Source organism: Martes martes, assembly GCF_963455335.1.
Source record: "Martes martes genome assembly, chromosome: 1".
Taxonomy (NCBI): domain Eukaryota; kingdom Metazoa; phylum Chordata; class Mammalia; order Carnivora; family Mustelidae; genus Martes; species Martes martes.
Genome location: NC_137888.1, coordinates 106,344,071 through 106,370,350, shown reverse-complemented (window position 1 = coordinate 106,370,350; position 26,280 = coordinate 106,344,071). Strand labels below are relative to the sequence as shown.

Below are 26,280 nucleotides of genomic sequence, written 5' to 3'. Positions count from 1 at the left end.
TGAGGGCTGTGAATTGTGTAAGAATGATGATTCACAGACCTGTACTCCTGGGACCAATAATACATTATATGTTAATAGAAAAAAAGGAGAGAGACTGGAATGAGGAGGCCTGCTAATTTTAACTGAATTTTTATCTTAGTGTCATCAGATTTGATTTTATCATAAGTGTTAGTATAATTCTTATTTTTAATACAAGTTATTGCATTTAATAATACAAAAAAAGGTGCAGGAATAAAATCATAACAAGAATATGTCCAGTTTCTTGCCATTCTCAGAAAAAAAAGCAAAATATCTGTTATTTCGGTTTTGATGAAGAAAAATGTAAGTGATGTGATTACATATCCATTTTGGACTTGTCTGTGTTTTAGTTAGAGGTACTAGACATTAGGACTCTGCATCAGCCTCTGCTCATAATGGCAAACCATGCCTATCACGAACTTGGGAAAAAAGGTTTCACAGTCTTATACCCGTAACTAGAAATATTTTCTCATAGCGATTTTGAACATTTCTCATATTTAGCCTGCCCCTTCCCCAGCCCCCGCCCCCGCCCTGCAAGAGAAAAGTTTGTATCTACCTCCTAAGGTTGTGGTGAAATTTACCTATGCTGAAGATCCTAAAGTGTAGGACAAACAAAACTTATCCTTATGGGGAGTCTGGGTGGCTCAGTCTGTTAGGTGTCTGCCTCTTGATTTCAGCCCAGGTCTTAATCTGGGGGAGCAGACTGTGACTTCAAGCTCTGCACTGGGCAGAAACAAACGAACAACAAACAAACAGCCCCCCCCCCCGAAAACCTCCCAAAACAGAACCCTTATCCTTACATGGTATATGGTTTGTCATATTCTATTTTTCTCTTCTCTTCTATTTCTTGGATTTAAAAAATGCTGGTCACAAGCTACAAACTTAATATGATGACCTTTGGATTTAAAAAAAACTGTCACATGAAAGACCTCCTAAATCCACAGAAGCTAAAGAGCTTTGCTCAGCACCCATGAAAATGTTATCTTTACTCTAGACTCAAATTTCTCCACTCTTGGACAATGTTAAAGGGAGAAAATAATTTCTTTTGTCTTTTTTTTTAAGAAGTTCTTTTTAAAAAATATTTTATTTATTTATCTTATTTAAGAGAGAGAGAGAGTGAGAGAGAGAGAGAGAGCATGAGAGGGGACAAGGTCAGAGGGAGAAGAAGACTCCCGGTGGAGCTGGGAGCCAGATTCAGGACTTAATTCCGGGACTCCATCCCGGGACTCCAGGATCATGACCTGAGCCGAAGGCGATGGCGTAACCAACTGAGCTGGCCAGGCGCCTGAGAAAATAATTTCTTAACCCATGTAAACTCATTGCTGCAGGGCTGTGGTCCCTTTGTCGGCTTGAATCTGGTAAAGCTGTGCCTGTTTACAGCCATTTTCATTTCCCTGTGTTTGATTTTTGCAAAATTAGCAAGACTATAAGAGGTAAAAGAGTAGAGTTTGGTTGAAAGGGGGGAAGCTAGCCTCTTGTCCTCAGTGGCACTGATTTTGGCTATTTTTGCAACCATTATTTACCCAGAGGAAATATTTGCCTTTTGAACTTCTGAGTGTTCTGGATGGGTCCAAATCTCATTAGCAGATTTGGTTTCTTCCTTCCTTCCTTCCTTCCTTCCGTCTGACCTTCCTTTCCTCCTCCTCCTCCTCCTCTTCCTCCTCTTTCTTTTTCACCTTCTCCTCCTCCTTCTTTTAAGATTTATTTATTTATTTTAGGGAGAGAGGGGGAGAGAGAGTGAGTGAGCACAGGGGGAGGGACAGAGGGAAAGAGAGAGAGTATCTCAAGCAGACTCCCTGCTGAGCACCGAGCCAACTCGGGACTCCATGTGGGGCTGGATGTCGTGGTGTGGGGGGGGATTGTGTGGGGGTCTCAGTCCCATGACCCTGAGATCATGACCTGAGCCGAGATCAAGAGTGGTGCTTAACCAACAGAGCCCAGGTACTCCTAGTAGATTCGGTTTCTAATTAACCAGTCAAAGCCAAGAGGTTTTGTCTGGTGTCATCTAAGTTAAATGATGAAAAGTAACTAGGTGAAAAGGAGTTAATATATTCCAGTATCTCCTTTATTTCCTGACATTTTAACTCATAGTTGTTGATCTGAGCAATTTGGTTTTTCTAGCAGTTTGTTGGTTTTTTTTTTAATTTGTTTTTTTTTTCTTTTTCATCCTATATGCTAGAACAGATATTTTGCCCAGAATGCTTAGAATTCCAGTGCAAAATTGAACTTTGGTTCTGTCATTTTTCCTTTAAGCAATTCCTCATCACATTTCCTAGGTTCTCCTCCTTCCCCAACCCTTGACACTCATTGATCCTCTACTTCTTGGCAAATTCTCTTCTCTTGATCTTTGTGACTTTGGGCTCCCCTGGTACTAAATCACTCTGCTGAGCCTCTCCCACTTCTTCAATGAGGGTGTATCCAGAGGATTTAACTTCAGCTCTCTTTTCCTTCAGCAGACTCATTTAATCTTGACTCTCTTCTGTAGATGACTCCCTCATTAAGGAAATGTAGCAGTCTGTTACATGCCTTTTCTTTCCCAGACTTTGCCTTTGCCTCTTAAATTAGTTAGTATTGGTTTCAGCTGTCAGAGACAGAAAACTCAAAAGAGTAGTGGATTAAACAAGGAAATGTTGATTTCTTTCACAGCAGTGTCTTAGAATGGTATGACTGCTCCACAGTCATCAGGGACCCCGTCTGTTTATTTCTTGCTCTGCCATCCTCAATACATGGCTTCCACCTCTTGGTCCATGATGGCTGCTCATGATCTAGCCATCTCATCCCCATTCCTGCCAGAAAAGGAAAAGAGAAAAGCATTCCCAATCCTTTAAAGATTCTTAAAGTATCATCAGTTATTGTCCAGGACTTAATGCCTTACACTGGCTTTACTGCATAACAGGCCAGAAAATGTAGTCTTCACTTTGGACAATCATGTATCGAGCTAAAAACTAGATGCGTCATACTTGAAAGAAAGTGGGAAGGGTTGGATATTTGGGGTGACTTGAAGCCCCTGACACATCTCTGAAGTTGTTTCTTTTAGACTATTTCAGTTTTCTTATATTTTGCTAGGATGACAAATTGTAAGTTCTTCTCTTTGTAAATGTCCACATCACTTTCTTTGTACTTTTATCACAGCATATGGTGTGATATTTTGTTGTTTCCTAGAATGTTGTAAACTCCTTTTCCTGTACATAGAGGGTGTACAATAATATTTTAAAATTGATGAGTGCTGCTTCTACGTGGTCAAAGTTACAACAAAGTTCAGGAAAATACTATTTTTTAAAAAGTTTATTCATTTATTTAGCTTCATGCTTAATTCACAATTGAAATATATATTATTTCTTTAAGATTTTTATTTATCTGAGATGGAGAGAGTGAGCGAGAGAGAGAGAACATGAGTGGGCCAGAGGGACAGAGGGAGAGGGAGAAGCAGGCTCCCCACCGAGCAGGGATCCCAATGCAGGGCTCGATCCCAGATCTTGGGATCATGACCTGAACCGAAGGCAGACTCTTAACCGACTGAGCCACCCAGGCGCCCTGACATACATATTATCAGTTGATTAAATTAGTGAAAACCGAATAGTAAGTAACTAAGGTTTTTATCCATTGTGTGTATGTTTTGTTTTTCATTGTTAGAAAAGGAAAAAAAAAACCCGAGATGGTAGAAATTAAATTCTAATGCCACATGTATTTTTTTTTCTTTTAGTATGACTGTACTCCATGGAATAAAAGCGGGACTGCAGAAAGCTCTAACAGACCATACAGTAAAAGCCATTGTGATTTGTGGAGCAGATGGCAAATTCTCTGCAGGTAACCAGTCTCTAACCCTCTCCTGCTGTCTCCGGAAACCAGCCACAAACTGAGACCGATAGTGCATGAGCTGTCTCTGTGGGTAATGCTATAGGGCGGGTAAAGGATATGGGAGACTTGAGTGGGAATGAGAAACATTGTAGAGACACAGTCACAAGGAGACCCAGAGAAGATTCTGATCTTACTCTCCTTTATATTGGATTGGGCCTTTGGAAGACATTTAGTGCCAGGCTTGCTGGGTGTTATACCTGCTAATATATACTAACTAACACTAGCCACTAGCAGGTATGTTGGTACATACCTGCTCTGCATATAGCTCCACCCTATGGGAGCTTGGGCAAATCCCTGTTATCTCCTGAACCTCAATTTCTCTATTTAGAAGGTAGGTAGTAGGGCCACCTGGGTGGCTCAGTTGGTTAAGCATCTGCCTTTGGCTCAGCTCATGATCCCAGGGTCCTGGGATTGAGCCCCACAGCAGGCTCCTTGCTCAGCGGAAAGTCTGTTTGTCCCTCTCCCTCCGCCCTCCCCGCTGCCCCCACCACAAGCTTGTGCACTCTCTCTCTCTCTCATTTTGTTCTCTGTCTCTCAAATAAATAGAATCTTTTTTAAAACTAACATATAATGTATTATTTGTTTCAGGGGTACAGGTCTGTGATTCATCAGTCTTATACAACTCACAGCGCTCACCATAGCACATATCCTCCCCAATGTCCATCACCCAGCTACCCCATCCCCCCGACCCCGCTCCACTCCAGCAACCCTCAGTTTGTTTCCTGAGATTAAGAGTCTCTAATGGTTTGTCTCCCTCTCTGGTTTCGTCTTGCTTCATTTTTCCCTTCCTTCCCCTATGATCCTCTGTCTTGTTTCTCAAATTCTTCATATCAGGGAGATCATATGATAATTGTCTTTCTCTGATTGACTTATTTCGCTTAGCATAATACCCTCTAGTTCCAATCCCGTCATTGCATATGGCAAGAGTTCAGTTTTTTTGATGGCTGCATAGTATTCCTGTGTGTGTGTGTGTGTGTGTGTGTGTGTGTGTGTGTGTGTGTACTACATCTTCTTAACCATTCATCTGCTGATGGACATCTAGGCTCTTCCCATCATTTGGCTTCAAATAAATAGAATCTTAAAAAAAGAAAGCAGATAGTAATATCTATCTTAATAGGTTTTTGTGATGTTATATGAGGTATTTCTGAAAGTGTAGTGCCTTCCTGCATCAGAAGATGTTCAGTAAATGTTATTTTTTATTTCACACAGTGACTTGAAATGGAGTTCATTTTTCTTCTGAAGGTCACCCATCTCAGGGACCATGACAGTCTTTACTGGGTTATTCCATGAAGATGCAAAAATATTGAAAACATACGGCAAAAGAATCTGAAATAGGGATTCAGTGGTATTTGTGACAACTTTTCTTTTTTTCCCCACTGAGTATGTTTATGCCCTTTGACAAAAGTCACGTGGATAGGAAGGTCTATGTGGTCTTACTATAGCCAAGGGAATTTAAAGTATGTTCATTGAAACCTGAGAAGAAGTAAGTATTGGAATCATAACAATAAAGACATGTAGAAATGTTAATCATTATAGTAGTTACCATTTACCTTGCCTACTATGTGCCGGTTGTATAGGTTATTTATTTATTAATAATGAAAACAGTATTTTTATACATATTATATTTTAATCCTCAGTAAATCTCCATTCACGGATGAGAAAGATGAGCCTGAGAGAGATTAAAATACTGTGCGAAACATTAACCAGTTATTAAATGGCTTACTTTGTTGTTTGAAAAGTTGAGGTCAGGAGCTGAAGATAGTGACTTTGTGGCATGGAGAGAGGGATCCCAATTATGTCGAACTTGATTATTTCTTTGTAAGAAAGGGAGGTAGAAAAGAGAATGTAGTTAGAGCTCAAGGACAGAAAAAATATTCTCCTGGAAAAGCATTAGGATTTGTTAGACTTAATGGATTTATATAGAACAATGCACCCAACAATTGAAAAATATAGATACTTCTCAAATCTGCAACATTAACAAATTTGGCCAGATCCTGGACCACAAAATTTGTCTCAATAAATTTCACTTAGAATACATTCACTGACAACAATGTCATTAAACTAGAAGTCAATAACAAAACTATAACTAGAAATACCCATACATTTAGAAATTAAATTCGTTTCTTAATAATCTCTGAGCCAAAGCAGAAATTGTAATAGAATTTAGAAAATACTTTGAACTAAATGATAGAAAAAATGAGACATATGTAACTTGAAGGATACAGCTAAAGCAAAGTTAACAGGAGATTTATAACCGTAAAGGTATTTATCAGAAAAGAAAGACTGAAATATAATGAGCTAAGCATCTGTATCAAGGAACTAACAAAACAAGCCGTGAAATAGACCCAATAAAGTAGAAGGAAGGGAATAATGAGGAGAAATTAATGAGATAGAAACAAATGTGATTCAAGATTAGGTCAAAATTAGTTCTTCCAAAGACTGGTAAAATTGACAAACCTCTAGAGAGACTGATCAAGAAAAAAAAGAGAAGACACGATATACATGAGGAATGGTGAATGGGCTATAACTGCAGATGCTGTAGCCATTAAAAAAGATGACACAATTATTATGAAAATATTATGGCTTCCCAATATGACTCATGAGGAAATAGAAAGCCATTAAAGAGATTGAGTCAGTAATAAAAAATCTCACAAAATAAACTCTAGCCACAGGTGACTCTTGGCAAGCTCTAACTAAAAAGTCAAGGAAAATATTATTCTAATTTTACAAATTTTTTTTTTTTTAGGGAATATAAAAAGAGGGAACACTTCCCATATTAGTTTCCTAGGGCTGCGGTAACAAATGACTTAAACTAGGTGACGGAAAACAACAGAAATCTGTTCTCTCATAGTTCTGGAGGGTAAAAGTTCAAAGTCAAGATATCTGCAAGGCCATTCTTACTCCGGAAGCTCTAGGGAAGAATCTTTCCTTGGCGTCCTCTAGCTTCTTTGGTTGCGGCAGCACTTGGTGTTCCCTGGCTTGTTACTCTCTCACTCCTATCCCTGCCTCTCTCCCGTGGCCCTCTCCCCTGTGTCCAGATTTCCCTGAGCTGAGACAGATCCATGCTTATCCAGTACGACCTCATTATTACTTAATTATATCTGCAAAGACCCTATTTCCAAATAAAGTAAGTGTCATAGGTTCAATCCAATACACTTTCCAATTCATTATGTGAGACTACCATAACCTTGGTACCAATACCTGTCAAGGCCTGTATGAAAAAGCAAAATTTGTGAATAAAATTTGCAATGGAAAAAAAAAAGCAAAATGAAAGGCCAGTTTCATTCACAAACCTAGATATAGAAAATCTTGAGCAATATATTATAAAATTGAATCTAACAAAGTATAAAAAGTAGAAGACATCACCTTTTCCCCAGAAATACCAGATTGGTTGAATGTTAGAAGATTAATTTATTTCATTCTATTAAAAGATTGAAAAAGAAAAAACATGTGATTGGTTTTTTTGAAGAAATGCAGAAAAAAACATTTGATTACATCTGACATGTACTAAAAATAAAAATTCCTGGTAAACTAGGTATAGAAAGAAAATGTCTGAATCCACTTTGGAAAATCTACAGCAAACATCAAATAAAATGATAAACTGAAAGCTCTACTTCTGAGAAAGGAACAAGACATGGCTAGCTGCTATCACCATTTCTGTTTGACATTGTGCTCCAGGCCCTGGCCAGCCCAATAAGGCCAGAAAAACAAAGGAGAGGTATAGGGATTGGAAAGGAAAAAATGAAACTTCATTATTCAGAAGATAGGATAGTGTTTGCAGAAAATAAAAATAATCTATTAGGAAATTACTAGAATTAATATGAGAATTTTGCTGGATATACAAACAATATCCAAAAATTAGTTACATTCCTATATGCCAGAAATACACAGTTAAACAGTGAAATCACTGTACTCTTATCTGCCCCTTGGTTTCTGTAAAATGGGATAATAATACTAACCTTATGCTGCAAGTGGAAGGAGGTATGTAGTATAACATTTAAGAATATGGGCTATGTAGTTAAACTGCCCGAGTTCAAATCCTTTTTCTTCCAGTAATTAACTGGTCATATGTTTGAACTAGCCACTTAACAGCTCAAAGCCTTAACTTCCTGACCTGTAAAATGGGGATTGTTAGACACTTAAACTAGGTGTTAAGAAAATTAAGTAAGAGAATATATCAAACTACTTAGCACAGTGTACGGTGTAAAGTGTTTATCCAGTATGTGCTAATTGCTATCAGGATATGAATATTGTTTAAATCTAAAGTTACAGGATGAAATAGATCTTGTTTTTCTTAAGCCAAAAAGGAATCTATATAAGAACAATAGTAATAACACTAGATTAGAATAGGAATACGATGAATGGGTAAGAAAAAAACAATGCTAGGTAAGGAGCAGGTAGAAACAAAAACATGAATAGGCTGAATATGAAAAAATTGCTTTAACTTTTTAACTTATACCAATAAATAAATAAATATTTATTTATTTATATGTCATATATTTATATATTATTTATATTTTATATATATTAAATATTATATTTATAGTATAAATATTTATATTAATATAACATTAAATATTATAAAATATAATATATAATAGGCATATTATATATTATATTTATTTATTTATTTATAAATGATTTATATTTATTTATTTATTTGGGTGCCAAAAGTTGATTTTATTAAAGTCCAGGGACAGGACCTATGGGCAGAAAGAGCTGCCCTTTTTTTTTTTTTTTAAGATTTTATTTATTTCTTTGACAGAGAGAGAGAGAGCGCGCGAACGCATAAAATCAGGGAGAGTGGCAGGCGAAAGGAGAAGCGGGCTCACTGCTGAACAAGGAGCCTGACATGGGGCTTGATCCCAGGACCCTGGGATCATGACCTGAGCGGAAGGCAGCTGCTGAACTAAGCCACCCAGGCACCCTTGCTTAATGTTTTTAAAGGATAGATAATGCTATAGGGAAAATGCTCAGTATTTATAATGTAATGTGAAAAAAGGAAAATATGAAAAATGATGTTATAGAATGCTCTCAGTATTGCTAAATGTATATTATAGTAAATTTTTGTTTAATTCAAAGTCATTTTAGAAAGGTGTTGAGATCGGGAACCTGGGTGGCTCAGTGGGTTAAAGCCTCTGCTTTCAGCTCAGGTCATGATCCCAGGGTCCTGGGATCAAGCCCTGCGTCTGGCTCTCTGCTCAGCAGGGAGCCTGCTTCCTCCTCTCTCTTTGCCTGCCTCTCTGCCTACTTGTGATCTCTGTCTGTCAAATAAATAAATAAAATCTTTAAAAAAAAAAAAAAAGAAAGATGTTGAGATTAAAGGCTAAATAAATAGCTTACTGACGGTCACAAACCCATTTACATATATGCACTGGGAAGCAACTAAGAATTCCTCCAAAATATTACATTGTTATCTCTGTGTGGTGATTTTTGAGGAGGTCTTTATGTTCTTTATTACTTTGTATATTTTTTAAATTTCATGTAATGCATGTTTTGTTTTTTTAAGATTTTATTTATTTATTAGAGAGCGGGAGCACAAGCAGAGGGAGCAGCAGAGGGAGAGGGAGAAGTAGGCTTCCCGCTGAGCAGGGAGCACGACTCAGAGTGGATCCCAGGACCCTGGGGCTGAACCGAAGGCAGATGTGTAACCCACTGAACCACCCAGGTGCCCCACATGTGTTATTTTTATGATTAGGAAAACATACAAATGTTGTTACTTTTCTTGATCACAAAAAAATCTATTATGAAAACATAATTCCAAGCTGGTTGATGAACATGTAATTCATAAATATGTATGTGTTTCCCGCTGGAGTTTTATGTTATAATGCCTTCGTGTTCTTAACAAAGATATGGATCTAACTTGCTGTGAATAGGGTTGGTGAGCAATACCATGCAAAAGATTAGGAAGGGCTGGCTCAACCTCAGATTCTCTGTTCCCCTTCTCTGGGCTTTTTAACTTTTTTTTTTTTTAATATTTTTATGTATTGATTTATTTGAGAGAGAGAGAGAGTACACATTCAAGCAGGGGGAGAGGCAGAGGAGGAGGAGGAGTGAGAGGGAAAGAATCTCAAGCAGACCCTGCTGAGTATGGAGTCTCACCTGGGGCTCAATCTCATGACCCTGAGATGACCTGAGCCAAAACCAAGAGTCGGCGCTCAACCGACTAAACCCAGGTGCCCCCTGAGCTTTTAAATTTTTATAAAAAAATTTTTTTAAAGATTTTTACTTATTTATTTTAGAGAGAGAGCATGAGTATGAGAGGCAGAGGGAGAGAGACTTTCAAGCAGACTCCATGCTGAGCAGGGAGCACGATGCGGGGCTCGATCCCAGGACGCTGGGATCATGACCTGAGCTGAAACCAAGTCAGACACTTAACCAACTATGCCACCCAGGTGCCCCTTAATTATTTAAAGGTAGGGTAGCTACCTGTCATATAGAAAGACAGACTTCAGAAGATTACAGGATTCCTGATAAAGATTTGGGGATTTTCTCTCATGTTGTTCTACGTTTCCCAGGCTGTTCTTTCTTCGCTGTGTGTCCACCCAAAAGATAAAATGTTTCATGGACCCTAAGAGGTCTGAGATTCCTTGAGAGTTGTCTGTTACCTTATCATTATATAATAGAGCCCAAGTCTTTCTCAGCTTTCTTTTCCCTTGTCTGTGTCCTTAGGGGCTGATATCCACAGCTTCGGTACACCAAGAATGTCTGACCTCAGCCTGGGACATGTAGTAGATGAAATACAGAGAAATGAGAAGCCCGTGGTGGCAGCTATTCAAGGCCTGGCTTTAGGAGGGGGACTGGAGCTGGCCCTGGGCTGTCACTATAGGATTGCCCATGCAGAGGTAATAGCTAAAACTCCTTATGGGGCCTGGTGTGCGGGATTTTTCTTTAAGGCAAAATCTAAATGCTATGTATGCCTCAGAGTGGTCATTTTAAAGGTGGTCATTTTAAAGGGCGAGCTCACTGGGTAACAACTCATGTATTTTTAGCACTGGTTTTTCTGCTGCTGTGCCCCAGCACAGTGGAAGTAGTTGTTGAAAATATGTCCATTCCAATGGGTGAATAGCTATTACCCTGAGCCCCGTGACTGTCCAACTGATTCCCCTCACCCTATCCCTTGGGTCTCCCTATGATCCACCACCTAAAGGGGAAGTCCTGGGTCACTACTGGGCCCCCAGGACTCTGCTCCAGTAGTATGGCTCAGGTCAGGTTCCTCTGAGCCATGCTCATGCAGTATGAGATAGAAAATATTTTGACTATCATCCTGAGCATGTGTACTATAAAAAAAAATTTTTTTTAAAGATTTTTTTTTACTTATTTGACAGAGACAGAGCAGGAGAGCACAGGCAGGGGAAGCAGCAGACAGAGAGGGAGAAGCAGGCCCCCCACTGAGCAGGGAGCCCAATGTGGGGCTCGATCCCAGTACCCTGACCTGGGATCATGACCTGAGCTGAAGGTAGTTGCCCAACTGACTGAGCCACCCAGGCGCCCCTAAAATTTTATGTCCTATCTCAAAGGTTTCAGTTTTGTGGTCCCTCATAATTATCAGTCCCTAAGAAGACATTTCCTATTAGAAAATAGCACAAAACTGTAAATCCATTTGTTTCTGTAGATAGATACAATTTGGGTTATTAGATATGTAGTTGAAGTCTGTGATACCAGTCTTACAATGGTAATGTTTTTGTAAGTAACATAGTTTTCTTTTTCTTTTTTTTTTAAAGATTTTATTTATTTAAAGATTTAAAGATTTAATTAATTTATTTGACAGAGAGAGACACAGCAAGAGAGGAGACAAGCAGGGGGAGTGGGAGAGGGAGAACCAGGCTTCCTCCTGAGCAGGGAGCCCGATGTGGGACTCAATCCCAGGACCCTGGGATCATGACCTGAGCTGAAGGCAGATGCTTAATGACTGAGCCACGCAGGCGCCCCTATAAGTAACATAATTTTCTAATGATAATGATAATACCGGTCATTGTAATAGACTAGAAAATAAAGGAAACTATAAAGATATAAACTAAGATCACCCATAAACTCACAGTACAGAAATAACTACTATTAGCATTCTATTTTGTTATCTTCTGGTCTTTTTCCTACCTAGTATTTTTTTTCTTACACCTTTTTTTTTCTTTGCTATCTTTAAAAAAATATATATTTATTCTAGAGAGAAAGAGAGTACATGTGCTCATTTGTGTGCATAAGTTGGGGATGGGGGGAGAGGAAGACAATCTTCAGGCAGACTCCCATTGAGCTCAGAGCCCTGCTCAGGCTCCATCTCATGACCCATGACATCATGACCTGAGCCGAAACCAAGAGTCAGACACTTAACCGGACCCTTAACAAACAGAGCCACTCACGCACCCTAAATTACCTTCATTTTCAAAAGCTAGTTTTGCCAGGTATAGAGTTGTTGTTTGACAGGTTTTTACCTGAAAGTAAAAACACTGAAATGCTGTGAATACGTCATCCCATTGCCTCTTGGTCTCTATGGTTTCTATTTTTATTTTTAATTTTTTAATTTTTTTAAAAAGATTTTTTATTTATTTATTTGACAGAGAGAGATCACAGTAGACAGAGAGGCAGGCAGAGAGAGAGAGGGAAGCAGGCTCCCTGCTGAGCAGAGAGCCCGATGCGGGACTCAATCCCAGGACCCTGAAATCATGACCTGAGCTGAAGGCAGTGGCCTAACCCAGTGAGCCACCCAGGAGCCCTGGTCTCTATGGTTTCTGATGAGAAATTTGCTGTTACTCTTATTGTAAATAGTCCTTAAAACTATCATTTTAAATGGCTACATAATTTTGTCTTATAGCTATGCCATAATTTATTTCCTTAGGTCATTTTAATTTTTATAAAGGCTTATGAATAAAGACATATATCCTAAGTGCTCCTTTTTCTGTGTCCCTCTTAACATGCCTTCTGCACACCGAGTGCAGATCTAAGTTATGAGCAATAAGTCATCCGGGGATGGGGATGAATAGTGGTGGAAAAAATCATGACTGACTGTTAGGAAAGCCTTGTGTGAGAGAGGCTCAGATATTTATTTTGGAGCTGTGGGCATTACAATGTGGGTAAATGACAGTCTGCATTAAAGTGCTTTCCTCTTCCCATCCTGAACCTAGAAGATGACTAACAGAGCTCTAGCCTTTTTTTTTTTTTTTAAACAGAGGGAGAGCATGTGTGCATGGGTGGGGGGTGCCGGAGTGGGGGGGTATGGTGGAGGGCAGGCAGTGCAGACAGACGGAAAGGGAAAGAGAGAATCTCAAGCAGGCTCCATGCCCAGCATGAGCCCAATGGAGGGCTTGATCTTACAAACCTGAGACCATGACCTGAACTGAAGTCAAGAGCCAGACACTTACCCAACAGAGGCACCCAGATGCCCCAAGCTTTACCCACTTTTAAATAGCCAGGAGAGGCATGTGATAAAGGACTCAAGCTCACTCTCTTGTCTGGACTGAGGTTGTTGCCTGATTATTTTTCTGCAATAGCTTTATTGAGATATAATTCAAATACCATGTAATGCACTCATTTAAAGTGTACAATTGAATGGTGTATTAGCATATTCACAGAGTTGTGTAACCATTACCACAGTTGATTTTAGAACATTTTATTATTCCAAAAAGAAAATTCATACTCTTTAGGAGTAACCGACCATCTGCCCTCTCCCCCAGTCCTTGACAACCACTAATCTTTCTGTCTGTATGGGTTTGCCCATTCTAGACATTTCATATAAATGGAATCATACAGCTTGTTGTCTTTTATGACTGGTTTCTATCACTTAGCATAATGTTTTCAAGGTTCACCCATGCTGAAGCCTGTATCAGTACTTCATTCCTTTCTATAGCCTAATAATATTCCCTTGTATGGATATACCACATTTTCTTTTTCCATTCATCCATTGATGGACATTTGGTTGTTTCCATTTTCTTGGCATTTTTGAATAATGATGCTATGAAAATTTGTGTACTTTTTTTTTTTTTTTTTTGGTGGGCATGTTTTCATTTCTCTTGTGTACATACCCAGGAGCGGAATTGCTGGGTCATATGGAGACTCTTATGTTTAACATTTGAGGAACTGTCAAATTGTTTTCCAAAGTGTACCATTTTTTATTTCCACTAACAATATATGAAGGTTTTGTATTCTCTACCTCCTCTCTAACACTTGTTATTGTCTGTCTTTTTATTATAGTCATCCTATTGGATGTGAATTTGTGGCTTTGATTTGCATTTTCCCAATGGCTAATGATATTGAACATCTCTTCATGTACTTATTGGCCAATTTCTATCTCTTCTTTGGAGAAATGTCTATGCAGAGGCTTTGCCCCTTTTTAATTGGATTGTCTTTTTATTATTGAGTTGAAAAGTTCTTTATGTATTCTACGTATATGATTAGCAAATATTCTCTCCTATTCTGTGGGTTGTCTTTTTTAATTTCTTGGCTGCTTTACTCTTTTAGGGCTCCATAAAGCTGTTTCTGGAGAATATCATTTTTGTTGGCCCAAACAGCTCATAATGGAGTCAGAGAAAAAAATGTGTAAGAAGTTAGAGATGTGTTTCAACATGAAGCACAGCTTTGTTTATGCTGTTAATTAAGTAGAGTGTGGACTCATTTTCCCTGTGGAATATTTGCTGAATATTATGTAACAGTGTTTTCAAGAGTGTGGGAAATCCAGGGGAATGGTTGCCTTGATTTTACAGGTCATCTCATTCTTATGATCTTCATGTCTTCAAACTCTGATAGGCTCAAATTGGCTTCCCAGAAGTCACATTAGGAATCCTTCCTGGTGCAAGAGGAACCCAGCTTCTCCCCAGACTCATTGGAGTTCCTGCTGCACTGGACTTAATTACCTCAGGTCAGTACAAACCCTGCCAACAACAGGGTTGTTGCAATGTGAGGAACTGAATGAGAATGTAGAATGAGAATGTAGAGAAATTCTAGATTGACCATTCCCTACTCATGTAATCTTAAGAGGATACTTCAACTTCTTTGACAATCAATTTTCTGATCTGTAAAATGGAAAGAGTACCTTCCCTGAGAGCTTCTCAGACATTACCATGAAGACCACATGTAAGTGCCTTCTAAATGAAAGTGTGTACAAAGCACCAATTATATAGTTCAAGTGTCCACACACAGACACTGGTATTCATATAAGGTGCGTTATATTCAGACTTAATTTAGAAATTGTAATATAAATAAAAATTAAAACCAGAATTGTCACAGAAAGATTTCGTGTGTCAGTGTGGAAAAGACTGAATTTTTCCTTTCACAAGTATTAAGATTTTAGCTACAAATAAAGATTATTCTCTTTCACTAGGGAATGTGAACAGTACAACACTATAAAACATTTAAACACCCTAGATTTGCCAAATACCACTGAGACTTTTAAAGAGATTTCCAACTGAGGTAAGGTTGGAAGAAAGAGTCATGTTTTGGTTGACGATATTCCTTCAGGTCAGGAATTTGGGACAAGCTTAGCTCGATTCTAGCTCAGGGTTTCTCATGAAGTTGTAGTCAAGACATTGACTGGAGCTGTAGTCATCTGAAAACTTGAGTGGGGCTGGAGGATCTACTTCCGAGTGGGTTCCCTCACATGGATGGCTAGTAGATGCTGACTGTTGGCAGGAGGCTTCATTTCTTCTCTATGTGGACCTTTCCCTACAGCTGCCTGAGTGTCTTCACAACATGGGGGGTGGCTTCCTCTGGAATCAGTGATCCAAGACAGAACAAGGCAAAAGCTGTGATGTCTTAGGACCTAGCTTTGGAGTCATGCACCATCTTTTCTGATTGATTATGTATATACATAACAGATATATAATATACATGTGTAGATCTAAACATGAGATATATATAATATATATGTATACATAATGTACATATGATATTGCTTATAGAGATCTTCCCTATTCAACATGGGAGGGGGCTTGAACACCAAGAGGCGAAACTCACTGGGAGTCACTTTGGAGGCTAGCTACCACAACTGTATACTCACACATATGCCTACCTATGACGTAAGTCATGTAAATAGTAGGTTAGATGGAGATAAGTGCCAAAGAGAAACATAAAACAGAAAGTGGGAATATAAAATGTTAGGGATAGAGGGGTAATATTTTAATATAAAATGTTAGGGACGGAGGGGTTAAAAGGCTTTCCTATAAAATGATATCTGGGGGCGCCTGGGTGGCTCAGTTGTTTAAGCCGCTACCTTCGGCTCAGGTCATGATCTCAGGGTCCTGGGATCGAGTCCCGCATCGGGCTCTCTGCTCAGTGGGGAGCCTGCTTCCCTCTCACTCTCTCTGCCTGCCTCTCTGCCTGCTTGTGATCTCTCTCTGTCAAATAAATAAATAAAATCTTAAAAAAAAATAAATAAAGTGATATCTGGGTGAAGACCTGAAAGAGGTGAGGAGGCTTATTATGCCAATATCTGGAGGAAAGTATTCCACATGGAGAAAATAGCAAACGCAAAGCCCGGGAGGCAGTAGTACACTTGGAAGTGTCAAAGAACAGCAAGAAGGTTGATACAGCTGGAGTGAAGTGAGTAAGGGGAAGAGACACAGGAGATGAAGTTGCATCATATAGGGCTTTGAAGATGATAGAATGGGACTTTGGCTATTCTTCTAAATGAGGCAGAAAGGCATTGGAGTGTTTTGAGCAGGGGAGTCAAAGCTCTCATTTATGGTTTTTAAAAGATCACTCTGGCTGTTGAAAATACATTAACTGGAGGTAAGAGCAGACGTATGAAGGCCGATTAGCAACCTGCTCTAATCATCCAAGGGTGAGACGAGGAGAGCTGAGACCTGAGTGGGTAGCCATGTAAATGGTGAGACATAGTCAAATTCTGCCCATGTTATGAGGGTCGAGCTAGCAGGATTTCGTGACCCATCAGAAGCAAGAGGTACAAGAAAGAGGAGATGGAGTGACTCTGGTGGCCTGAGCAGCTGAAAGGATGGTGCCATTATTGAGATGGGGATTGTTGCTGGCAGGGTAGGTTGTAGGGAGAAATCACAAGAGCTTACTTTGGGACATGTTAAGTCTGAGAGGACTATGGGACAGCCAAGTGGAGATGTCAAGTAGGCAGTTGGACAAACTGACTGGGGTTTAGGAGAGAGGTCTTCTGATCTCCTCTCGGCCTCCATTTTCTTATCAGTAACAATACCACACGGTTGCTTTACAGAATAATGAAATAACAGGACTTGCTTCTGGTAGAGTACCTGCCACATAGAAAACATTGAATGAACAGCAACGGTGACAGGCCAAATAATGCCACCACCACCACCACAGATGTCCATGTCCTCATCCTCAGAACCACTGAATATGTTACCTCACATTCAAAAGGGACTTTGTAGATGTGAATAACTTAAGAATCTTGAGAAGAGAGATTATTCTGGATTTTTCAGGTGGGCCCAATTCCTCACAAGCATCCTTAGAAGAGGGAGGCAGGAGGTCAGAGAGGAGAGAAGATGTTGCCAGCTGGCTCTGAAGATGGAGCAAGTGGTCACAAGCCAAGTGATGCAGGCAGCCCCTGGAGGCGGGGAAGGACCACGCAACGGATCCTCCCTTAGAGCCCCCAGTTTTGCTGACCTATTTCAGACTTCCGAACTAAGCTAAGCTAAGAAATGTGTGTTGTTTTAAGCTACTACGTTTGTGGGAATTTGTAGAGGAGCCTAATACGGTCCCTCTTGATAATGACGCCATTAAGTGTTAGTCTTTGGTTTGGAATTTTTTTTTTTCCTAACAGAGTATGCTAAAAAAAAAATTGTTATTGAAAGTCGAAGATCCCCTGCTGCTGTTAATGTTGGGAAAAGAAAACACCAACTTGGTAGGCACTGTGCCCATAGGAAGTTAATAAATAAACAGATTTAGATTAAATTAATGAGTAAATAGCTCACCTTTTTGGATCTTCTGGAAACCGTTAGAGAGCTAATTCTGGAAAGTAGAGCAATTAGGACAACCACCATTGCTTTTCCACACTTCCCTTCAAATGCTACCTGAAAACAGCTGAATCTTTCCCAGTAACCACAAAAGAGAGGCTTGAGCCCACTCTGATTCGTTGCCGGGTGTTCTCTGTCCAATCAAATGACAAGGATACAGTGTCCTGCTCTTCCGCTTTCTCTTTTTAGGTTTTGTCCTCCTTGTTCACTGAACAGCATAGAAGTCTCTGCTCTGTTCTTGTAGAGCTTTGCTCCAGCCCCTGAATTTTTTTATGGCCATTCCCAGGACAGGGGTACTCTCAGGCTGTAGACTTTGAGGAGATACTTCTTAGCACCTAGAATAGTCAGGGGGATGTTGTGAGTGGCATTCTTATCCTGCCTGCTTTTTAGGAGGGTTAAGTTCAGGTGAGTTTTCTCCATATTTGAACAAGATATGGAAGGTAAATTTTAGTAGCCGGAGTTCCCAAGCAGCAATAATACATACCAGCAAATATAATTCAGGGACCCAAACCAACAGACAAACAAGAAAAACTTAACACTGAACCCCAAGCCTCTGAAAATATTCCGTGGTGTTAGAAGACTGAAACATTAATGTGAAACAGATGAAAGAAAATGAAAATCTTAGAAAATAATCTAACTTAGAAAATACTGCATTTGTTCAGTAAGAACCCCCTGTCTAAAATCAAAATAGTAGGCCAAATAACTTCTTTTCGAAGCAATGAAAAGAGGACAGACAACTCAGTCAGCAAGTGCAGGATAAATAGAGATCCGTTTTTGAAATTCAGAATTTAACATAAAAATAGAGAAGGTATGTATTCGAGGTCTCTGCTTTGAATAACAACAGTTCCCAAAGCATAAAGCAAAAAGGTGGGAAGTGGTAACCAAAGGGGAAAGTAGAAGAAACATTTCAGATATGAAATGGAGCCAGAGGTCACATTTCAGCAAGTTCACCATTTTCTTGGAAAAAATGATGAGATATCAATTGCCTGATGTATTTTTGGTCAAGATTTTAAACTTCCAGGAAATGGAATCCTGCGAGCTCCCGAAAGATAAAAACAAAACAAAAGATTACTTTCAAAATAACTACAATCACTCCAGCCACAAATAAACATTAACTATAGGGAACATTGGTATACTCTCCTAGTACCCAAGGTTCCAAGGCAGTGCTGGTGTGTATCAAATCAGATCATATGCAATTCTAGTACATGACTGTTGCGTACGCTTGTCATATTTTTTTAAGATTTATTTATTTGTCAGAGAGAGAGAGAGAGATCACAAGTAGGCAGAGAAGCAGGCAAAGGCAGAGAGAGAAGCAGGCTGCCTGCTGAGAAAGGAGCCCGATGGGGGACTTAATCCCAGGACTCTGGGATCATGACCTGATCCAAAGGCAGCTGCTTAACCAACTGAGCCACCCAGGCATCCTGTATGAAAGGGTAGCTAAAAAACTAAAAGTATTAAATTTCTTGCTTTTTAATAAATTAAATTAGAAATTGTCTTAAGTTACAATGGTATGATAAGTGCACTTTTAAGAATGTACAGTATGTTGACTATCTAATGTAAAATTCATAAGAGGGTGCTTACAATCCAATACACTACAGAATTCAAAGCACGTAAGCCGTTCATTCTGCGAAAGATCAAATAGAAAGGAAGTAAAGCAAATAAAATATGGGGGAAATTATAATAGTGTGAAATGAGTCTGTAAAGTCTAAGGTTTACAAAAATTGAAGCCGGGGGAGGGGGAATATTGAGGAATCTTGTGTCTCTGTTTTCATCATTAAGTCTCAAAGGCAAGCGTATCTTGGGGGAAATCAGGAAGAAATCTGGCTTCTTTGACAAAAATGAAGTGAACAAGGATTGCCTTTTCCAAAGCACTGCTGCTTATAGAAATACCACTATTTTGAACTTGATGAAGAGAAGAAGTACGAACAGTAAGGATATGATGGATTTTGATTTGCATAGAAAAGGTCACAGTGAATTAGAAGAAAACTAACATCAGAATCATATACCTATCTTTTTAAATTGTACAATTTTAGGGGGACCTTAAAAATGACATTGGAAAGGATTCCATGTAGAAAAAGATTTTCTAAAGATTGGAAAAGAAGCCATGAAGAACATTGGAAACAATCAAGATTCCCCACTTTGCAGAAGAGAAGTCTCAGCTTCAGTTACCCTGGGTCTCCTTATAGTAGCTCTTGGCAAGGCTCTCATTCAAGTCCCTTGGACCCTAGTTGTTGTCTGCACTGAGGGCAGCAAGAGAAAAAGCAAGTTTAAATTTGAGCCTGAATATTCGGGTTGTACATACAGAGCTGGGTCTTTAGGCCCTCGAAACAGAATCAAAGAACCCAGAATCTCACTGACTTTGTAAGAACAGTCGTGCTACAACTCCACTTGTGTGAAATCCAGGCTGAAAACAGTCATTACAGCTGGAGAAATTTGCACCGTCTGGCTAGCTCACAGTACCTACACACTTGCCCCAAAGAGCCTCTTTGTACTCAGGTTTCCATTTTCCATTTTGTCCGCCATTGGTGCCCTTAACCTGGGCAGGCTGATTCACTCACCCCTTACCCAAGTGTTGTTTTTTTGTTTTGTTTTTTTAGGGTCTCCACTTTGGACTCCCTTGTAAAGTTAAGAAAGAGTCAGGGAAACATTAAAAAAGGCTTACTAAATATAGCCTAAGCTGATATCTAGAATCATTAACACCAACAATGGAGTTAACACTTTTTATTTTTTTAAAAGATTTTTAAACTTATTCATTTGAGAGAGAGACAGAGAAAGCACAAGCAGTGGGAGAGGCAGAGGGAGAAGAAGAAGCAGAGTCCTTGCCGAGCTGGGAACCTGACATGGGGCTCGATCCCAGGACCTGGAAATTATGACCCAAGCCAAAGGCAGCCGCCCAACCATCTGAGATACTCAGGCATCGCCCCTCCACACCCCTGCCTCAGTGATCTTACACACAGGAGACTTGACACCTGCAGCCACTCATCCACTCCTCACCCCAGGAGGAAATCAGGGAGCCTGTTTTCAAAGGCACTTCTAGAAAATCGCCTAAATAATGTTGCAGAGTGACCCCTGCCAGAAATCACTGAACTGTCTATCTGATCAAGAAAACCTATTTGTAACTCTCTGATGGAGGGTTTGTCCCAAAGATGATATCCATTAATGCTGTATGAACAGCAAGGACTGTGGCATTGTTGCCCTCAAGACTGATTTGATGATCACTTTCCACAAGGCAAGATGGTACTGGCAAGAAAGCAAGTAAGGTGTTACTGTTTCCTTTCTTCTGACTCTGTGATAAGGGATCCTCGTATCCCTTAACCTGCTACTTCAGAATATTCAGATTAAATTACATATTTATACCTGGTGAAGAACTCAGGACACTGCTGGACAGTAGATGCTCCTGGTACCACCGCCATCAGACACTAGATGTCGCTAGCTGCTGCTTAGTGTCCTCACTGCAGGCTAACACCCCACTTCCGAGCACTGCTTTCACCAAACTTGGGGTCATGGGCCACACCCTACCTGAATGGATCTGAAGGAACAATTGTCTGATCACTTCTGCTTCCCTTTTAGCTGCTGTAGTAAAAGGCAGGGCTCTAAAACTCACATTATAGCAACTCCACAAAGTTGCTGGGTAGGCAAAAAATGACAGAAGTCCACCCCATTTAGCCTGTGTAATTTTGATTATAACATAAACAGTGCCAACTTAATAATTTCCCTGTTTACCCAACTATATTCATGTTTCAGGACTGTCTTTTTTTTTTTTGTAATCAGTGTTGGTATGTATGTCGGTGTGTATTGGTGTAAGAGAGGTACGGCTGCTTTGCTGCTGTTACCATATTATTATACTCAAAAATCAATCATTTCTTCTTTAGAGATGTATAGTTTACAGAGTACTTGTATAGTGATTTATGGAATATAAAGAAAATGTATTATTCTCACTTGATACTCAGAATTACTGAGGTAAGCGTAATTATTTCCATTTGCCTAGAGGGAAGGGGGGTTCCCGTACAATTCTTCACCATCACACAAACAGTAGTAGAAGGTAGAGCTGAAGCTTGAATTAAGTTTTCTGGTTACCTCTACAGTGACCTCTCTACTGTAAAAGTCAGTGTATTGCTTATTTATTTCATTTAATAACAGATGTTTGTACCTAGGACAGATAACCTTCCTACTAGAGAGAGTCATGCTTTTGCTTTAATCTCACATTGTTCTTTGTATTGTTTTGTTTTAGGAAGACATGTTTCAGCAGATGAAGCACTCAAGCTGGGTATTCTAGACAAAATGGTGAACTCAGACCCGGTTGAAGAAGCAATTGAATTAGTCCAGAAAATTTCTGGTAAGAAGAATATAATGAAAATAGCACAAGATTGGAAGGAAGCTAAGCTTTCATTTTTAAAAAAAAATTTTTTGTTAATTATTTTTATTAACATATAATGTATTATTTGTCCCAGGGGTACAGGTCTGTGAATCGTCAAGCTTACACAATTCACAGCCCTTACCATAGCACATACTCTCCCCAGTGTCCATAACCCAACCACCCTTTCCCTCCCCCAGCAACCCTCAGTTTGTTTTGTGAGATTAAGAGTCTCTTATGGTTTGTCTCCCTCCCAATCCCATCTTGTTGCATTTTTTCTTTCCCTGCCCCCCAGACTCCCAACCCTGCCTCTCAAATTCCTCATATCAGGGAGATCATGTGATAATTGTCTTTCTCTGATTGACTTATTTCGCTCAGCATAATACCCTCTAGTTCCATCCGTGTCGTTGAAAATGGCAAGATTCCATTTCTTTTGATGGATGCATAGTATTCCATTGTGTGTGTGTGTGTGTGTGTGTGTGTGTGTATCACATCTTCTTTATCCATTCATCTGTTGATGGACATCTAAGTTCTTTCCATATTTTGTCTATTGTGGACATTGCTGCTATAAACATTCGGGTGCACGTGCCCCTTCAGATCACTACATTTGTATCATTAGGGTAAATACCCAGTAGTGTGATTGCTGAGTCGTAGGGTAGTTCTTACTTTCAACTTTTTGAGGAACCTCCACACTGTTTTCCAGAGTGGTTGCACCAGCTTGCATTCCCACCAACAGTGTAGGAGGGTTCCCCTCTCTCCGCATCCTCGCCAGCATCTGTCATTTCTTGACTTGTTAATTTTAGCCATTCTGACTGGTGTGAGGTGGTATCTCATTGTGGTTTTGATTTGTATTTCCCTGATGCCAAGTGATGTGGAGCACTTTTTCATGTGTCTGTTGGCCATCCGGATGTCTTCTTTGCAGAAATGTCTGTTCATGTCCTCTGCCCATTTCTTGATTGGATTATTTGTTCTTTGGATGTTGAGTTTGCTAAGCTCTTTATAGATTTTGGATACTAGCCCTTTATCTGATATGTCATTTGTGAATATCTTCTCCCATTCTGTTAGTTGTCTTTTGGTTTTGTTGACTATTTCCTTTGCTGTGCAAAAGCTTTTGATCTTGATGAAGTCCTAGTAGTTTATTTTTGCCCTTGCTTCCCTTGCCTTTGGTGATGTTTCTAGAAAGAAGTTGCTGCAGCTGAAGTCAAAGAAGTTGCTGCCTGTGTTCTCCTCAAGGATTTTGATGGATTCCTGTCTCACATTGAGGTCTTTCATCCATTTTGAGTCTGTTTTTGTGTGTGGTATAAGGAAATGGTCCAGTTTCATTCTTCTGCATGTGGCTGTCCAGTTTTCCCAACCCCATTTGTTGAAGAAACTGTCTTTTTTTAATGGACATTCTTTCCTGCTTTGTCAAATATTAGTTGACCATAGAGTTGAGGGTCTATTTCTGGGGTCTCTATTCTGTTCCATTGATCTATGTGTCTGTCTTTGTGCCAGTACCATAGTGTCTTGATGATTAGAGCTTTGTAATAGAGCTTGAAGTCTGGAATTGTGATGCCACCAACTTTGGCTTTCTTTTTCAACATTCCTCTGGTAAGCTTTCATTTTAATAAGGGATTCCTTAAATATCTTATGGTATAGCCATGTGATAGAATATGATAGAGGTTTAAAATGAATAGGAAGGGGTGCCTGGGTGGCTCAGTGGGTTAAAGCCTCTGCCTTCGGCTCAGGTCATGATCTCAGGGTCCTGGGATCGAGCCCCGCATCGGGCTCTCTGCTCAGTGGGGAGCCTGCTTCCCCCTCTCTCTCTGCCTGCCTCTCTGGCTGCCTCTCTGCCTACTTGTGATCTCTGTCTGTCAAATAAATAAATAAAATCTTTAAAATGAATAGGAAACTCTACATATTGATATGTTATGAATCCTCCGGCAAATTGTATTATTAGGTGGAAAACACTACAAATCGGGGGGCATGTGTGGCTCAGTTGGTTAAGTGTCTGCCTTCGGCTCAGGTCTTTTTTTTTTTTTTAAGATTTTATTTATTTGACAGAGATCACAAGTAGGCAGAGAGGCAGGCAGAGAGAGAGAGGAAGGGAAGCAGGCTCCCCGCTGAGCAGAGAGCCCAATGCGGGGCTCGATCCCAGGACCCTGAGATCATGACCTGAGCCAAAGGCAGAGGCCTTAACCCACTGAGCCACCCAGGTGCCCCTCGGCTCAGGTCTTGATCCTGGATCAAGCATCGGGCTCCCTGCTCAGCGGGAAGTCTGCTTCTCCCTCTGACTCTCCCCCATCTTGTGCTCTCTCTCTCTCTCATAAAAATAAATAAAAATTAAAAAAAAACAACCCTATACATCATTGTGTATAGTGGTTCACCATTTATGCAAAAAGGAAAGGGGAATGGGACTGAATGTCTATATGGGGAGAGTGTACATATGTAACTGTTCATCTACACGTGAAATATTCTGTAAAGATTCACAAGAAATGATTAATGGTTGCCCCTAGGAATCAGGCTGGTCAGCCAGAGAAGCTGTTGGAAGAAGACTTTTCATTGTTTACACTTTTCATTGTTTACCCTTTTGTACTTTTAAAATTTGTATTGAAATAATGTATTTTCTGTAAGAAATATAATAAAAATGAAAACAAGCAGGGCGCCTGGGTGGTTCAGTCATTAAGCATCTGCCTTTGGCCCAGGTCATGATCTGGGTCCTGGGATCGAGCCCCACATCAGGCTCTCTGCTCAGTGGGTAGCCTGCTTCTCCCTCTCTCACTCCCCCTGCATGTTTTCCTGATCTAGCTGTCTCTCTCTCTCTGTCAAAAATGAATAAAATCTTAGAGAGAAAGAGACGGAGAGGAAGGAAGGAAGGAAGGAAACAAGCAAACAAACATTTCAGCAAATAGAAACAAGTCTACCAGGATGCCTGGGTGGCTCAGTTGGTTGAACATCCAGCTCTTGGTTTTGGCTCAGGTCATGATCCCGGGGTTGTGAGATCAGGTTGCACTCTCAGCAGGGAGTCTGCTTGGAGATTCTCTCCCTCTGCCCCTCACCCTACTCTCTCTCAAATAAAAAAATAAATCTTGAAAAAAAAAAGAGAAAGAAACAAGCCTCTCTAATTTGCCACAATGAAACCATAGTTAGGTCTCAGCGAGCTATCTTTTCTTTCTCTGGCTGGTTTCTCACTTTGTGGATTCATGGCATTCCTTTAAGAGTTCTTGGGACTGGTGCTCCTAGAGTTTTCCCTTTTTCTTTTTTTGAACTATTCCTTTTCACTTTATGGAGATTGGCAGCAAGATGGAGAGGGTTAAAGAGTGCCGGAAAAAATAATTGGGAGCAGTGTTGGGTCACAGGTAGAGCTGCGTGTTCATCTTTCTGCTTGGTGTTAGGCAATGGCTCAGTGTCATTCAAAGGCATGCTTTTGAAAAAGTCATTCTTTTGTGGACCCTGGCAGGGACCAAACACTTCCCTGAAATAATCTTTCTTTTTGTGGCTCCAGCCAGTTGCGGTTTCAATGCAACTGTAAAAGCTTGAACTGGAGAGGCCAGGGACTGTGGGGCAAAAATCCTGGTGACTCATAAAGAGAATTAGCAAGTCTTTGCCCAAAAGGGAATGAGTCTCCTGGTATCTTTCTCTGCCTTCCATACAATTGTCTCCAACTTTTTGTCATCAATTTCACCGTACCTCCCGGGAGGCTTTATTGTCGTGTTAGAAGTCACTAGGTTGGCTGACAGCAAAGGCTATTTGCGTTTGGAGATCCGTACACGAGTTTTTGGTTTGGGCCTTGTGATAGACCCATGTCTAACATTGACACCCACGGCTTTAGTTTGTAAAGAACTAGGTCTCAACAGGAAGTTCTTTTTCCTTAACTGATTTCCCCAGATCAAGATTTGAGAGTTAAGTAAATAGAAGAGATAGATGAGGATTGTAGTCTAGCAAATTGTAAATGGTCTGTTTTAATTTTTAAAATTTGACTTTAAAAATAATCTTTAAATGAGAAAATGAAACATTAAGTTGATTTTTTTTTTAATTTATAAAATTTATAAAATGGCTTACTTGGTCTCAGCAACATTGCATAGTTTGTCCACTTGGTGGCATCCAAATATTGAGGAGGAATTATCTGCCTTTTCTTTCTTTTTA

General features: G+C 39.9%; 1 protein-coding gene across 2 annotated transcripts in view; it reads left to right on the top strand.

The window, feature by feature from the left end:
* Positions 1-26,280, top strand: part of EHHADH (enoyl-CoA hydratase and 3-hydroxyacyl CoA dehydrogenase) — a 47,014-nt gene that overhangs the window by 1,470 nt on the left and 19,264 nt on the right. For both annotated transcript variants that reach the window (XM_080801127.1, XM_080801128.1), the window contains exons 2-5: positions 3,722-3,825; positions 10,549-10,721; positions 14,614-14,725; positions 22,033-22,137. In XM_080801127.1, the coding sequence (XP_080657253.1) occupies positions 3,722-3,825; positions 10,549-10,721; positions 14,614-14,725; positions 22,033-22,137 (494 nt within the window). The remainder of the gene's footprint in view (positions 1-3,721; positions 3,826-10,548; positions 10,722-14,613; positions 14,726-22,032; positions 22,138-26,280) is intronic.